At 39.4% G+C, this 17897-nt stretch overlaps 1 protein-coding gene across 1 annotated transcript in view; it reads right to left on the bottom strand.

The window, feature by feature from the left end:
- Positions 1-16651, bottom strand: part of MAN2A1 (mannosidase alpha class 2A member 1) — a 205063-nt gene extending 188412 nt beyond the window's left edge. The window contains exon 1 of the mRNA XM_020968826.2: positions 16425-16651. Within this exon, the coding sequence (XP_020824485.1) occupies positions 16425-16559 (135 nt within the window). The 5' untranslated portion in view covers positions 16560-16651. The remainder of the gene's footprint in view (positions 1-16424) is intronic.
- Positions 16652-17897: the final 1246 nt, after the last annotated feature.

Here is a 17897-nt window from a genome sequence, read left to right as displayed (position 1 = left end):
GCACACCTAAGAATTTTACTCTGCTAAATCAACAAACAACAAGCCCTGGTGGCAGCAGCTTCAGAACTTTTGCTCCACCAATAGTATAGGGCTGGGCACCTGAGTAGGAGAAGATTGAAGAACTCTCCACTGTCATAGGACCCCAGGCAAAGGTAAGCAGACCAGAATTGAGCAGGGCTGCAGATGTGGGAGAAGAGTGACTAACACATGCCCAGTGAGTTTGGTAGGAGAAGGGCAGGGACCATTCCTAGGCAGAGGAGAGAGCTGAAATTTTCAGCTCTTGAGGAATCACAGGGATCAAGAGTATTTGTCTTGACAATGTGGCCCTCAGATAGTGCTTAGAAAACAAGAGTACTAAAAACTTGAGGTCTGAGGCATCACCACCCACTACTCAGGACTAGAACCTGATTATAATAAGCTACTACAAACAGTAACAATAATGAGCAAGCAAAGAAGAAAGAACCCGACCACAGACAGAGAAAGAGAAGATCTGGGTTCATACTCAAGATTCTGATGTTAAAAAAGCCACTCAAAATGAGTGCTTGGAAGAGTTTAAAATGGACTTTAAAAGTTAAATAAGAGAGTCTGAAGAAAAATTAGAAAAAAAAATAATGAGCAATCCAAGAAAACCAAGAAAATTATGAAAAGTCAACTAACTGGAAAAGTGGATCCAAAATCTTAAGAAAATGCCTCCTTAAAAACTAGAACTGGACAAGGGGAAGCTAATGATGTTATAATACACCAGAAAATAATAAAACTAAATCAAAAGTGAAAAAAATAGAAGAGAAAGTGAAATATCTCATGCGGGACCACCAAAGGACTTCCAGCTGCCTGAGAAAAATGTAGGGTTGCCCCTGCGCATTCTACTGTTTGTCATGTGACTAGCAGCAACCAACCATTGTCAGTCTGGCTCTAGTCTAACCTACCTGCAGCCAGAACCTACCGCCAAGCGCTGCAGGTCCAATCTAGGGAATGGATGAAGGAGAAACAACTTAAGAATTGTTGGACTACTTGAACATTATGAAAAAAAAAAGTCTAGATACAATATTACAAGAAATCATGAAGGAAAATTGCCCTGAAGTTCTAAGAAGGGATAAAATAGAAATAGGAGAATTCCATCCATCACTTCCTGAAAGAGATTCCAAGATGAAAACTCACAGGAACATCATAGCCAAGTTTCGAAGCTCCAGATAAAGGGAAAAAATACTAAAAGCAACAAGAAAAAAAACAATTTAAATACTGTGGAGCTACAGTCAGGATAACACAAGTTCTACAACGTCTGCATTAAAAGACCAAAAAGCTTAGAACATTATAAAATAGCGAAAAAGCATGCTAATGAATTGCATATGCAATTAAAAAAATCTAGAAAAACACATTAAGAATCCCCAATTAAACACCAAATTGGAAATCCTAAAAATTAAAGATGAGATTAATAAAACTGAATGTAAGAAAACCACTGAATTAGTAAGTAAAACTAGAAGTTGGTTTTATGAAAAAGAAAGATAAATCATTGGTTAATATTTTTTTAAAAAAGAGAAAACCAAAGCACTACTATTAAAAATTAAAAGGTACATATACTATTAATAAAGATGAAATCAAAGCAACTATAAGGAATTATTTTACCCAATCACAAGCCAATAAATTTAACAATTTAAGTGAAATGGAAAAATATTTACAAAAATATAAACTGCCTAGATTAACAGAAGAAACAGAATAACTAAATAAACCTATTTTAGAGAAAGAAAATGAATATGCCATAAATGAGCTTCCTAAGAAAAAAGCATCAGGACCTTATGGATTTACAAGTGAATTCTACCAAACATTTATTGATCAACTAATTCCAATATTAAATCATTTGAAATAATAGGCAAAGAAGGAGTCCTACCAAACTCACTTTATGAAACAAATAAGGTACTGATACCTAAACCAAGAACAGCAAAAATAAAGAAAAGAAAATTGTAGACCAATTTCATTAATGAATATAGATGCAAACATTTGAAATACTAGCCAGGAAACTACAATATATCACAAAGACTATACATGGTGACCAAGTGGGATTTATACCAGAAATGCAGGGATGGTTTAACACAAGGGAAACTATTAACATAACTGCTTATATCAATAACAAAAGTAACAAAAATCATATATGATTATGTCATCAACAGATAAAGAAAAAGCTTTTGATAAAATACAACGCTCATTCCCATTAAAAACATTTCAAAGCATAGATATAAAGGGACTTTTCCTTAAAATGGTAAGAAGCATCCACCTAAAAGCAAAGCATTATTTGTAATGGGGATAATCTAGATGCCTTCCCAATAAGACCAGGAGTGAAGCAAGGATGCCCATTATCGCCAATATTATATAATATTGTATTAGAAATGCTAGCAATACCATTAAGAGAAGAAAAAGAAACTGAAGGAATCAGATTGGGCAATGAAGTAATAAAACTACCTCTTTTTGTAGACAATATGATGATCTATTTGATAAACCCTAAAGATGCAACTAAAAAGTTAGTGGAAACAATAGTTTTAGCAAAGTGACAGGATACAAAATAAATTCACATAAATCATCAGTATTTCTATATATCACCAAAACCTTGTGTTAGGGGTAGTTAGGTGGCGCAGTAAGAGTTCTGGCCTTAGAGTAAGGAGGGCCTGAGTTCAAATCTGGCCTCAGATACTTGACACTTACAAGCTGTGTGACCCTTAGCAAGTCACTTAATGCCAATTGCCTCACCAAAAAACAAAAAAACAAAAAAAGCTCCCCCCCAAAAAAAAAACACCCTGCATTAAAAGATAGCAAGAGGGGGCAGCTAGGTGGCACACTGGACAGATCACCAGCCCTGGAGTCTGAAGGACCTGAGTTCAAATGTGACCTCAGATACTTGATACTTACTAGCTGTGTGATCCTGGGCAATTCACTTAACCCCAGTGCCTAGTCAAAAAAAAAAAAAGAGAGAGAGAGGCCCCACTTAAAATAACTGTAGACAATATAAAATACCTGGGAATATACCTACCAAAACAAACCCAGGAACTACATGAATATAATTATAAAACACTTTTTATGCAAATAAAATCAGACTTAAACAATTTAGAGAAATATTAATTATTCATGGGTAGGCAGAGCCAATATAATAAAAATGACAATTTTACTTAAGCTAATCTAGTTATTCGATGCCATCCTAATTAAATTGCCAATATTGCATTAGAAATGCTAACAAGACCAGTAAGAAAAGGAAACTGGGGGCAGCTAGGTGGCGCAGTGGATAGAGCACTGGCCCTGGATTCATGAGTTCCTGAGTTCAAATCTGGCCTCACACACATAACACTTACTAGCTGTGTGACCCTGGGCAAGTCACTTAACCCCACTGCCTAGCCAAAAAAAAAAAAATCCAAGAAAAGGAAACTGAAGGAATGAGAATGGGCAATGGAGCAATAAAACTCTCTTTGCAGACAATTTGATAATATACTTGGAAAATCCTAGAGATTCAACTACAGTTAGTAAAAAAATTAATAATTTTAGCAAAGCAGCAAAATATAAAATAAGCTAGTTATTTTATAATACATAAATTACTAGTATTTCTACAGATCACCAAAAAAAAACCCTATAAGAAAAGATAGTGAGAGATATCCCCATTTAAAATAACTACAGACTATATAAAATACCTAGGAGGATACCTACCAAAACAAACCCAGGAACTACATGAACATAATTATAGAACATGTTTTATATAAAATTAGATTAAATAATTGAAAAATATTAATTGTAAATGAGTGGGCAGAGCCAATATAATGAAAATGACAATTCTACCTAAACTAATCTACTTATTCAATATCATCCCAATTAAATTACCAAAAAAAAATTATTGAGCTAGAAAAAAAATAACAAAATTCACTTGGAAGAACAAAAGGTCAAGAATATCAAAAGGAATTAATGAGGAAAAAATGTAAAGGAAAGAGATTTAGCAATATCACATCTTAAACTATACTATAAGGCAGTAATTATCAAAACTATCTGGTACTAAGCAAGATAAATCAATGGAATATAGCAGATATAAAATACACAGTAGCAAATGATTATAGTAACCTTGTGTTTGACAAAAGTAAAGATTTAAGCTTTTGGGATAAGAATTCATTATTTGGTAAAAATTGTTGGGAAAACTGGAAAGCAATGTGGCAGAAACTGGACATAGACTAAAGTCTTACACCATTTACCAACATAAGGTCAAAATGGATATAAGACCTAGATATAAAGGGAGATATAAGAAAATTAGAACATGGAACACATTACCTATCAGATTTATGAAAAGAACAATTTATGAATAAACAAGAGATAAAGAGCATTGTGAGATATAAAATGGATAATTTTGATTACATTAAATTAAAAGCTTTTATACAAATAAAACCAATATAGCTAAGATTAAAAGTTAAGAAAAAAATTGGGGGGAAATTTTTATAGACAGTTTCTCAGGTAAAGTTCTTAGATGAAATTTCTCATATCTCAAATATATAGAGAACTTTTCAAATTTATAAGAATGAGTCATTCCCCAATTGATAAATGGCCAAAGGATATGAATAGGCAGTTTTTTGATAAATAATTTAAAACTATAGTTAAAAAATTATCTAAATCACAATTGATTAGACAAATGCAAATTAAAGCAACTTTTATATATCTCATACCTAGCAGACTGGCTAAAATGTTAAGAGAGGATGTGGAAAATTGGGACGCTAATTCACTGTTGGTAAAACTGTGAACTGATCCAACCATTTTGGAGAACAATCTGGAATAATGCCCAAGAGTTATTAAAAAAAAAAAGTGTACACCATTTGAACCAACAATATCACTTTTAGGTCTGTTTCCCAAGATGACTGGTGGGGGAGGAAAAGAACTTAGATGTTCTAAAATAGTTATAGCAGCTCTCTCTGTGAGGGCAAATAAATGGAAACTGAGGGGATGCCCTTCAATTGGGGAATGGCTAAACAAGTCATGGTATATGATTGTGCTGGAATGCTACTATGCTAAAAGAATCGAACTGGCTGATTTTAGAAAAGACATGGAAAGACTTGCATGAAATAACAGTGAAATGAGCTGAACCAAGAGAATGTTGTACACAGTAACACCAATATTCTTAAAACAACTTTGAACAATTTTAAGGATTAAATACTCAAATCAACTACAAAGAACCTGTGAAGAAAGATGCTATCCACATCCAGAAAAAGAACTGAGGAACAGAAGTATACACATAGTATGGTTTTACATACACATCCATATTTGTCTCTATTAGTAGCCTTCTCTGGGGTGGGGTGGGAAGGGAAGAAGACAAAAATTAAAAGTACACAGCAGAGAACAAGAGAAAGCTTACAAAGAAGCACAGAAATGGGTAGCTTTGAAAACAATGTGTCCTATTACATAGTTTTTCATAAAAGTAAACAGTATGAAATAGAAATTCATGGTCTTATTGAATCTTCTTTTTATGTCATACTATATACATGGAAATATTCTTTTTCTTTTGTCTTTCTGTATTTAAGTTCAAAATGAATAATTTTTTTTTTTTTAAAAAAGCTTAGTTGGCTCTGAGAGACTAAAGGTTCAGGATGCTACTATCATTTCCTGGTCACCAGAGAACAAAACAACCATGAAATGGCCTGCCTTTCTGATGCCTGGCTGGTAGACAATGATGCACAAATCAGAGAAGGGTGCTTCAATCAACTGAATCAACTCAAGGAGTCCTCAACACTTATCAATATTGAGTCTCCATTTCTGGTCACATTTAGGGATTAAATCTCTTAACTGTTGAATGACCTACAAGTGTCTAATTTGTTCCAACAGTGAACCTAAACTACCAGAGGACTGACCTGAGATAAGCCTAGCCCAGAACAGTGTTGTTCCAAGTGTAAGGGAGGGAAGCAAGTAGTGAGGCAGCTGGCTTCAGGTTGATGGATGTTTTTGACTGACTACAAATTCTGAGTCAACAGTATATATGGCAACAAGAAAACAACTTTAAGAGAGGTACGGCATTTAGAAATAAGTTGTTCAACCACGCACTGTATTCTTCCCTGGTCAGGTCACGTCAATTATATCATATTCTGTTTTAGGTACATTTTAAGAGGGCTACTGATAAGCTAGAGAGCCTGCACAGGACACTTGGAGAGAGGAAAAGAGGAATTGAGAGGCACTAGATTTGTTCTACTTGGCCACCAAAGGCAAATTTGGCCTTGCTGTAAATAAAATCTTTCTAACAATCTTAGCTGTGCAAAAATAGAAGAGTCTTATAGCCATGAGTAGAAGGGTTCTGCCACATTTGAAGTCTTTAAGCAAAGGATGAATAACCATATATCAGATTTATTGTAAAGTATATCCTATTCCAGGTAAAGGTCTGACTAAATGAACTCTGTACTATCTTTCAACTCTAAAACTCTGTAATTTTATGATGGTAAAGATAATTGTAAAATATTTGACAAAGTCTACTTTTAGAGATTACTCAAAAAGTTAAATCTCTTTATTTTTCTCCCAGGTGATCTAAGCCATTAGCTAATCAATTCCCCTACCCCAACTCACACATACATACACACAAAAGTGCAGAACAAAGCTCATTACTAAATCTGCTTAAATTACTCTTCACTATTTTCTAATGCAAGAAAAATGTTTCTCTATAGGTCAGAAAATTCCAAGCTCTCCAGATTTCCTCCACAAAAAAGACAAAATAGAACCTGAGGGTGAACGTGGAGCTGCAAAAATAAACAAGAGCTGGGGCAGAAAAGTGGTTCTCCAGAGACTACAGAAGATCAAAAGAAGATGGTTCAGCCTGAGTGAAGAGTAAACACCTCCAGGCTATATCTCCCCAGAAACAACAAACAAGTCCTGGGGGCAGCTGGTTTAGGAGGCAGCCTCAATCTCTGCCACAGGAATTCTCACCTCACAGACAGTGTATGTGTTGGGGGAGTGGAGAGGTTGTGTGTGGAGGTCAGATATCTGAGATGGGGAACACTGAAGAAACTTCTGCTGCTAAGGGATGCCAGGCCCAGCTGCCCAGAAACGATCTGGGCAAGAAAGAACCACAACACTATCAATGAGCGCAGAAGCAGTGGGGCAGAGATGCTGCTGGCTGTGGGCGCTTACAGGACAGCTTTAGTTCTAGGTTTCAGTTCCAGGCCAGAAGGGAGAACTGAAGATTATAGCCACTGGAAGGTCCTCAGGGAGAAAGACTACTTCCAACACAGTATGCCAGGGGCCCTAGCTATGGCTTGGAGGTGCAAAGGAGTGCACAGGTTGGCCCTAAGACGAAGCTCAAAAAATAGCAGTAAGAAGGATCTGAGACCAGCAGTGCCATCTCCCACACCCTAGGACTAGAGGTAATTATAATAACAAGCTGCTTAAAAATTAAAAAATAAAACAAGAATGAACAAGCAAAGGAGAAAGAACCCAACCATGAACAGTTACTATGGGAATAGAGAAGACTGGGGTTTGTCTTCAGAGGAAGACACTGAAGCAAAAAAAAGCCTCTCCTACCCCAAAGAGTAGCATTAAATGGTCAAAAAGACCTGCCCAAAAAGAAATCTTAGAAGAACTCAAAAAACGATTTAAAAATCAACTAAGAGAGATTGAGGGGGGGAAAAAAAACAATCCAAGAAAACCAAGATTATGAAAAGAGTCAATCAATTAGAAAAGGAGATACAGAATCTCAAGAAAACTCCTTGAAAACTAGGATTGGCCAAGGGGAAGCCAAGGACATCATAAGAGACCAGAAAATAAAACAACACAAAGAATGAAAAAATATAAGATAATGTGAAACATCTCATAAGAAAAATAACTGATCTAGAAAACATGAAAACATAAAAACAATTGGACCACCTGAAAGCTACAATGAAAAAAGGAATCTTAATACAATAATACAAGAAATAATTAAAGAAAATTGCCCTAAAGTTTTAGAACAAGAGGGGAAAGTAGAAGCAGAAAAAAATCCACTGATCACCACCTGAAAGAGATCCTAGGATGAAAACCTACAGGAATATCATAGCCAAATCCCAAAACACCTAGGTTAAGGAGAAAATACTACGAGCAACAAGAAAAAAACAATTTGATACTGTGGGGCCACAATTAGAGTTACACAAGACTAAAAGACCACAGGTCTTAGAACGGTATATATCAAAGAGCAAAAGAATCAGTTTTGCAGCCAAAAATATCACACGCAAAGTTAAGTATAATCCTGAAAGAAAAAAAATTAGACATTCAATGAATTGGCAGACTTTCAGTATTTTGTTGCAAAAAGACAAGAACTTAATGGAAAAATATGATATACAAGATCCAGAAGAAATATAAGATAAACATCAAAGACCAATTACAAGGGACTCAATAAAGAAAAACAGTTTACTAATTTTTAACACATGGAAAGGTAAAATATATGCCTAACATTGTTATCAATAATCGGGTAGCTCAAAAGAAAGATTGGGGTAAAGGCTGAGTATGATGTGATTCTGAAAAGCAAAATGATGTAGGAAAAGGTAAAAAAAGTAATTATCTCATACAAATGATGGAACGGGAGGAAGAACTGATAACAGAGAAATCAGATAGAGGAGGAGGGCTGGCAGTGCTGGAACTACTCACAGCAGATCTGAATTAAAGAGAGAACAACATATACATTTGGAAGGGTATAAAAGTCTTATTTATTTATTTGTTTTTTTTTTATAAAGAAATAAGGGCTAGGGAACAGGATGTGGGAAGGGGGCATATAGAAGGGTGTGTAGATTAACAGAAATAGGTTAAGGAGTGAACAATATATATAGCTAGAAGGATATAAAAGTCTTCTAAATTCAGAAAGAAACAAGAGGACAAGGAGATGGGGGGGGAGAGGATACGGGAAGAATTTCGGGGGGGGGGGATAGGTTAAGGAATAGGAGGGCAAGGTACCAACCAGAGGTAAAGCAGAGGAGTGAAGAGGGCTAGGGTAGATAGCATAAGAAGGATAATGAGGAAAAACAAGATGGAGGAAAATAAACAATTATAACTCAGAATGTGAATGGAATGAATTTACCCATAAAATGCAAACTGACAGATTAAAAATTTGAATTCAACAATATGTAGTTTTCAGGAAATGCTACAAAAATGTGAGATATACACAAATATAAAATAAAGGTAAGGAGCAAAATGTATTACGTAAAAAAACCAGGAGGGGCAGCTAGATGGCACAGTGGAGGACCTGAGTTCAAATCTGACCTCAGACCAAACACTTGACACTTACTAGTTGTGTGACCCTGGGCAAGTCACTTAACCCCAATTGCCTTAAAAAAAAATGGGGGCAGCTAGGTGGCACAGTGGATAGAGCACTGGCCCTGAAGTCAGGAGGACCTGAGTTCAAATCCAGCCTCGGACCAAACACTTGACACTTACTAGCTGTGTGACTCTGGGCAAGTCACTTAACCCTAATTGCCTTAAACAAACAACCAAAAAAAAAACGGGTAGTAATCATGATCTCAAAGTTAAGTCTAAAAAAATAACTAATCAAAAGAGAAAAATAGGGAAACTACACTGTATCAATATTTTAGACCATTTAAAATAACCAGACAGTATAAAAAACCTGAGAGGATACCTGCCAAAACAGACACAAGAACTATATGACTATAAACACGGAGTACTTTTTATACAAATAAAGTTAGATCTAAATAACTGATGATATATTTATTGTGCATGGAATAGGTAAAGCCAATATAGTAAGAAAAAGACAATTTTAATTAACTAATCTATTTATGTAATGCCATAGCAATTAAATTACTCAAAAATTATCTGAGTTAGAAAAAAATAATAAAAAAGTTCATTGAGGGGGTGGAGCCAAGATGGCAGAGTAAAAGCAGTGACTTGCTTGAGCTCTCCCCCAAATCCCTCCAAATACCTATAAAAAAAATGGCTCTAAACAAATTCTAAAGCAGCAGAACCCACAAAAAGCCAGAGTGAAACAAATTTCCAGCCCAAGACAACCTGGATGGTTGATCAGAAAGGTATATAGCGCCAGGCAGCGAGAAGAGCTCAGTGCAGAGTGGGCACACAGGCCACAGTGAACCTAAAGCAGGCCTCAGACGACTGAATCGTGGGCAGCTGTGGTGGTTTCCAGACTTCTCAATCCATGAACACCAAAGACAATTTAGAAGATCAGTGGGAAAAGTCTGTGTCTGCAGTAAGAGAGAAGTGCTGGGTGCCCCATTCCCAGAGCTCATCCCCAGGGCGACGGCTGCCTCCTAAGCTTCCAGCCCACAGACTGAGGGGGAATCAAGTAGTTGATCAGAGGAGGATTGCAGGGATCTCTTTGCTGGTGCAGGATTCTCTTGCTTTCCCCGTGCTTGGATCTGGGTCACAGTTCTGGGTGGCAGTTCTGGGGCGCTCCAAGGAGAAGCGCTGGCACAATGGAGCTTGTAGTGACTGTGGAAAGAAAATCCTCCTCACAGTTCCAAGACAGAAAGGAGTGCTTGTGGTCACTCACAGACCACAGCACAGGCCAGGAAAGGAGTAAACACCTCTCCCTTGATAACAGCACCTTGGAAGAACTGAAAATTTACAGGTCCCTAGAAGTATCTCTGAAAATAGCTGTACAAAACGCTGAAGTGTGGGACAGTACATTCTCCACACTGGAAACAGACTCCTACCTTAACAAAGAGTTTATAACTCAAGTAATTGGCAAAGATCATGAGTAAGCAGCACAAAAAGAGTCAGACTATATCATCTTACTTTGGTGACAAAGATGAAAACATACAACCAGAAGAAGACAAGGAAGCCAAAGCTCCTACATCCAAAGCCTCCAAGAAAAATATGAATCGGTCCCAGGCCATGGAAGAGCTCAAAAAGGATTTTGAGAAGCAAGTTAGAGAAGTAGAGGAAAAACTGAGAGTGATACTAAGGGAGACCCAAAAAAAAAATACTGAAGAAAATAATACCTTAAAAAGTAGCCTAACCCAAATGGCAAAAGAGGTCCAAAAAGCCAATGAGGACAAGAATGCCCTAAAAAGCAAAACTGGCCAAATGGAAAAGGAAGTACAAAAGCTTACTGAAAATACTTCCTTAAAAAGTAGAATGAAGCAATTGGAAGCTAGTGACTATGAAAAAAATCAAGGCACTGTAAAACTAATCCAAAAGAATAAAAAAAAGAAGAGAATATGAAATATCTCACTGGAAAAACAACTGACCTGGAAAAGAGATCCAGGAGAGAGAACTTAAAAATGACTGGACTATCTGAAAGCCATGATCAAAAAAAGAGCCTAGACATCATCTTTCCAGAAATTATCAAGGAAAACTGCCCTGATATTTTAGAACCAGAGGGCAAAATAGAAACGGAAAGAATCCACTATCTCCTTCTGAAAGAGATCCCCAAAGGAAAACTCCTGGGAATATTGTAGGCAAATTCCAGAATTCCCAGATCAAGGAGAAAATACTTCAAGCAGCCTGAAAGAAACAATTCAAGTATGTTAGAATAACACACGATTTAGAACCTTCTACATTAAGGGACCGGAGGGCATGGAATATGATATTCCGGAGGGCAAAGGAGATAGGATTACAACCAAGAATCACCTACCCAGCAAAACTGAGTATAATCCTTCAGGGGAAAAAATAGTCATTCAATGAAATAGGGGACTTTCAAATACAAGACTCAAGTGAAACATGGAAGAGGTAAACAGGAAAGAGAAATCATAAGAGACTTATTAAGGCTGAACTGTTTACATTCCTGCATGGAAACATAATATTTGTAACTCATGAGTCCTTTGTCAGTATTAGGGTAGTGGGAGGGAAAAAAAAATTATACATATGCATGGATAGATAGAGGGCACAGGGTGAATTGAAGATGAAGGGAAATAAAATTAAGGGGCAAGAGAGGATTATACTGGGAGAAGGAGAAAGGGCAAGGAGAATGGGGTAAATTATCTCACATGAAATAGACAAGAAAAGGCTTTTCCAGTGGAAGGGAAATGGGGGAAGGTGAGAGGGAATGAGAGAATCTTATTCTCATAGGATTTGCCTTAAAGGAGGGAGTAACATACACAATGGGGTGTGGAAATCTATCTTACCCTACAGGAAAATAAAGGGGGGAAGGGGACAAGAGAGCAGGGGGTTGATAGAGGAGAGGGCAGATTGGGGGAGGGGATAATCAGAAGCAAACACTTCTGAGGAGGGACAGGGTCAAAAGAGAGAATAGAATAAATGGGGGGTAGGATACGATGAAGGGAAATATGTTTTTCACAACATGACTACTATGGAAGTGTTTTACATGACTACACATTCATAACCTATATTGAGATGCTTGCCTTTTCAATGAGGGTGGGTGGGGAGGGAAGAAGGGAGAAAATTTGTAACCCAAAGTTTTAAAAAACACATGCTAAAAATTTTTTTTAAAGTTCATTTGGAAGAACAAAAGGTCAGGAACTTCAAAGAAACCAGGAGTAAAAGATGTAAAGAAAGCAGATTCAGTAGTATCAGACTTTAAACCATATTATAAGGTAAGAGTATTGCTGAAGTGTAAAATGGGTAACTTTGATTTTAAATTAAAATTTTCTTGTATAAATAAAATCTATGCAGCAAAGAATATAAGGAATGCGGAAAATTGGGGGAAAAAAACTTTCACAGACAGTCTCTCAGAATGTGTTTGGGTTGGGAGACTGCTGTGGTATAGGAAACGATGAGCCAGTTGATTTGGAAAAACATAAAGATTTAGGCATATGAAGGAAAACACTATCCACCTTCAGAGAGACAGATGACAAGTTAAAAAAAGTAAAAATAGCAGTCTTACATATATGTATAAGTGTATGTTTATAGATACCTATATATATGTATGTGTGTATATATGTGCAGTGTGTGTATATATGTATATAGATGTGTATATCTATATACACATCTATATACATATATAGATATGTATATCTATGTCTATCTTTCAGATATATAGATATATCTTCAATTAATTGAGGGGGGAGATAAAGTAAAAAGTGCACAGCAAAGATCAAAAGAAAACTTTCAAGGAAAAGATGGGCAGCTTTGAAAACAATGTGTAGTATTTATTATGTAGGTTTTCTTGAAATGGAAATGTATTGCTTTGTATTGAATCCTCTCATGTTCTGCTGTGTACATGGCAATTTTTTTCCTTATTTTTTATTTGTTTAAAACAAATTTAAAAACTTTTTTAAAAAGAAAGAAAAATGTTTATCCTCAATGGAAATAACAAACATGACTACTGGTAGAACGAAAGACTGTTCTAACCATCTTGAAAAGCAATTTGGAATTATGCCAATAAAAGTGACAAAGTGCCAAGAAAGTAGACCCAGAGCTCATCGATAAGCATATACTTCTAGGAGGTTTAAGATAGAAAGGTCCCATAGACACAAAAATATTTATTGTAGCACTTTTGTAGTGGCAAATAACTGGAGAAAAAGTTGACATTTCCTGACTACAGAAAATGGCTAAATAACTGTGCATGTATTCGTGTTTACACATAGATGTAAATAAACATAGACGTAGATATGGCTTCCAAGACTGAAACTGGCACCCACCGGCTATGAAACCCTGGGCCTGTCACTTAGCCTCTCGATGCCCAAGGATTGTCTAAGCAAGGTGCAAAGGTGCCAAAAGGTATAGGGAGATTTTCCTCTTTGTATCTAAAGAGCCTAATTAAGCTACTTTTAATCTTCAATCTCCTTATGCCAATTAACTCACAGGAAATAAAAGGAGCAGATCAAGATAAACAATGTGCACAATGACAACAATATAAATGCAAAAAATAACAGCAATAAAAAATCAAAACTGATTACAGGGATTAAGCCTGCCACCAAAAAAAGATACATAAATTCACTTGACTTTCTTCTTAGAAATGAAGAGGGCTAAGTACTGTTGCACTTGTTTGTTCTTTGTATTAAAGAATAACTCTCTGAGAAGGGTAAGGGATTTACTGAGAGTGAAGGTTAAAAAAGACAACCAAAAACAATGTTTAAAGAAAAAAGAAAAAGAGTAAGCATGTTTAAAAAAGCCTCTTAAGGGAGCTTAACAAAGTCATTTGTTCCATACAAAAGCTAATGGGTAAAAAAGTTTAAAAAATGTAAAAAAAATAAAAAAGCTAATGACTTAAATTTAAGATGCAACTATCAGTATCCTAATTTAGCCAGCTATTCATCATTTGTATGGGAGCAGGGAAGGTTGTTGCCAAGTTAACACACACTTGTCTGCCCCTGTTCATCTTTCCCCAATTCTACTTCCTTTCTCCTTCAAAGTGTGGATTTACTAAAGGTAAACTAAGGTAATTACACTAAGCAGGCTCGTATAGGAGAAATAAGGGGAGGGACATTTTTGTTTTCAATTCAGTGAGCTGAGGTTACTAAACCTAACAAACATTAAAAGTTGCTTTTAAAAAATGTAACTTAAAAAGCTTGAAAGGAAAAACTGTTGAGTTTTAAAACAAACAGTAATTGCAAATACCACCTTTCAAACAGGACTGCCGACAACACACATACACCTTCACAGAGGCTTCTCACTGTAATGTGTCAGTTTAGTGATACTACTTCAAGTTTAAATTGTCTATGTCACTTAACAAAGATAAAGGAAGACATGCTCTGTAACCACGAGTTAGTTATTTTTTCAGGAAATGGAATAAAATTAGAGTTAACAGGAAAACAAAAATTAAATGCTTATATAATTTCATTTTAAAATAAGTCAACAAGGAGTAAAAATATTTGATAATACTAGACTGAATTAATTAATCTTTATTGTCTTTAATGTGGAGAATTACCTAAATTTTACTACTGAAAAAATTAACAGTATATAACAACCCCTTCCCTCCCTCCAAAAAAAAAAATCCACAGGGAAACTAGAATTAGAACTCTTTAAGTTTTCTTTCTTGCTTCACAGGTTCATACTCTTTTAATTAGGTATTTTTATCTATTATCAGTTTGTCAAGTTTCTTGATATTTGTCTTTTTGAAAGAACATTGTTCAGTCCTTTTTTTAGTCATGTCCCCATTTGGGGTTTTTTGGCAGACACTGGAGTGGTTGGTCATTTCTTTCTCCAGCTCATTTTATAGATAAGGAACCTCAGGCAAACAAAGTTAAGTGACTTGCCCAGGGTCACCCAGTTAGTAAGTGTCTAAGGCCAGACATGAACTCAGAAAAATGAGTGTGCCAGACTCCAGGCCAGGCACTTAGTCACCAGCTGCCTCAATAAATTTGAAGTGCTTGGAAAACCTACATAACTATATTCACTACATAAACGTCAAATATTAAATAAAATATTTTCAAACAGTTTTGTAAATCAGGTTCATTATTGCACAGGTATCATTTCACCTTCACAGTAATGTTAAAGTTTGCAGAGCAGCTTGAAAGTTTTTCTCCTTATCAAAAGTATTACTAAATGATTCTTTGTGGTCCACAAACTTCAAGTGTCATAGAATTAGAAGGAGGATGTTTTAATCACTTCACCTAATAACCTCATTAATTTACCACATTTTCCACTTCCAAAGAAAATTACTGTTGCAAGAGGTGGGGAGTGGGGAATTCTCCCAATTCACTTGCCATTAATTTCTAAAATACTTTGTATCTTGATACTTGCACACCAAAGGAATAAGCCTTCAAAAGAAAATCGATTATTTCAGTTTATGTGTAGCAACTTTACCGTATTTGAATAAAGGGTCGATTTCAAAACTTGTCAATTTTATAACACCACAGAATGGAGCGCCTCATAGCTACAAAGTGAAGTACAGCAAGAACTTCCCACTCCACAAGTACTAACAAAACCCAAACACAATTCAAAGCTGACGAGACAAAAATCAACCCCAACAGATTAAGGATCCCCAGTACTTTCTGTGGCCTCATTTTGATTTTTAAAGCAAAAAATAAAACAAACCACCATCAATTAGTTCCAATAACCCCTTTCCTTTATATATCCTTTAGAAATGGGCTTCGGACACTAATACAGACCATGTGTTTAGTTACTTAAAACCATAATGATCTTGGCACAGGTGCCAAGTGGAGAGACAGGCCTTCATGTTCGACCCCTAAGCTACCTGCCTCCAGAGTCGACAAAGTGCAACCACGTGGAATGTGAGATACTGGACTCTGTTCAATCTTTATCGATAAGTACAGAAATCATTAAGTCACTGATCTTGATAAGGGGCAAAGCGCACAAGCAGGAGTTGTCAGACCGAGTAAAGACAGCCATCCCCTGGTACAGAGGGGAGCAGACCATAGGACAGCGCAGGCTTCCCCGACACCCGGGCGCAGGTCGGAGCCTCTTCCGCACCCCCAGAGGCGGACCTCGGACCTCGCTCTCCATCAGCCTAAGGCAAAAAGGGAAGCTGCCAACAGCTGGGTCTAGTCCAGCTGTGCCGGCCGCGAACCCCCACCCACACACACACAACCCTACCTTCCCGGTGCGCCCTCTCCCTCCCACTTCTCCTCGCTCACCTGCTGGAAGGCGCCCTCCCGCCGGGGGTTCTTGGGGTGGTCGAAGTGGCCTCGGTCCAGCATCAGGTACAGGGAGAAGATGACCACGCAAAAGATTGCGCTGCCGAACACGGTGAACTGGCGGCTCAACTTCATTTTCCACAGGAAGAGCCTCCGAGCCTGCAGACTGACAAACGCCGCTCTTCTCTCCCCAGGCACAGCACAGGGAAATGACGGGGTGCAGGGTAGAGGGCGGGGAGCCGGGGGCAGCCCACCCGGCCGCCCGCACGTCCAGCTGCTCCAGCTGCTGCCTCCACCACGTTGCCAGCTCCCAGCCAGGGATCAGGGATCAAGGTCCCCCCGCCTTTGGCGCAAAGCCCGCTCACGCCCCTCTCCCCTTCTCCGTCCACTTCCCTCCTCCCCTCGGAGACCGGGCCGGGAAAGGGCGACCGCTGGGCTTGGGCGTCCAGGCGCCCGGACGGAGCGGGGCGAGGGCGCGGACAGCAGCCGTGCGCGGCCGGACGTCCTGCTCCGGGGGCCCGTCCCAATCGGAAGGAAAAGTTTTCGTGGCCCGGGCCCAGCTGGGCGGAGGGCGAGCGTTTCCCCACTGCCCCCAGGGGCGGAGCCACGACGGGAAGAGGCCGGGAAGCCGGGGCACCCGACGCGCCGCCTAAGCCGGGGACTCGCAGCCCGCAGGAGCTCGTCCCCCCCGCGCCGTCCCCGCCACCCCCGCCCGCTGCTCTTCCTGCCCCGGCCGAGGCTTCGGCGGGAGGTGGAGCCTTCGGCCGAGCCCCAGAAGGCGTCCGGAGCCGAGCGGAGCGGGACCCCAGGCCGCCGGCTCGCCCCCGCCCCGCCGCCCCGCCTCCTGCTTCTCCCGAGGGGGTGGGGACGTGGAGCGGGGCGGGCGGCCCCGGCGGGACGGAGAGCGGAGAGGAGGAGGAAGAGGAAGGAAGGGGGGTGGAGGTGGTCCTGGCGTGACTCTCCCGCAGAGAAGCCCGCCGCCTCTGCCGAAGCAAGCCGCCCCCACCAGCACCGGGAGGAGCCCCGTGTCCTACGGCGCGAACGCCCCGCGGCAGACACGGGGAGGGGTGGTGGCGGCGGCCGAGGCAGCGGCGGTTCCCGCAGAGCCAGCCGAAGCAGGCGGTTCGGGCAGCGCCAGCGGCTGGAGAGCAGAGCAGCGCGCCCCGCCCCCTTCCCCTACGCACGGGGAAGAAATGGGAAAGGACCCCGCCCCGCGGAGACCAATCAGAGCCCGCCGGGGGCCGGGCTCGGCCCCCGTCTCCCCCTCCCCACCCCCACCCCGGCTTCTTCCCCCGCCTCTGCTCCCCTAGCGAAGCTCCGACTTTCGGGGAGACTTCTGATGGCCTTTGTGAAGGAAGAAGGAAATGTAACGGAAGGCTTAGAAGATGCCCTTCTGCAGCTGCTGCTGCAGCCGTCGCCGCTTGACTTCCCTCCCCGGGTTTCTGACCTTGGCTTTCCGGCCTGCCTTGCTCA

The sequence above is a fragment of the Phascolarctos cinereus genome, unplaced genomic scaffold (genome assembly GCF_003287225.1).
Source record: "Phascolarctos cinereus isolate Bilbo 61053 unplaced genomic scaffold, phaCin_HiC Scaffold_4;HRSCAF=312, whole genome shotgun sequence".
NCBI classification, from domain to species: domain Eukaryota; kingdom Metazoa; phylum Chordata; class Mammalia; order Diprotodontia; family Phascolarctidae; genus Phascolarctos; species Phascolarctos cinereus.
The sequence above is the reverse complement of the archived record's forward strand: the minus strand, read 5'-3'. Positions and strand labels throughout refer to the sequence as shown.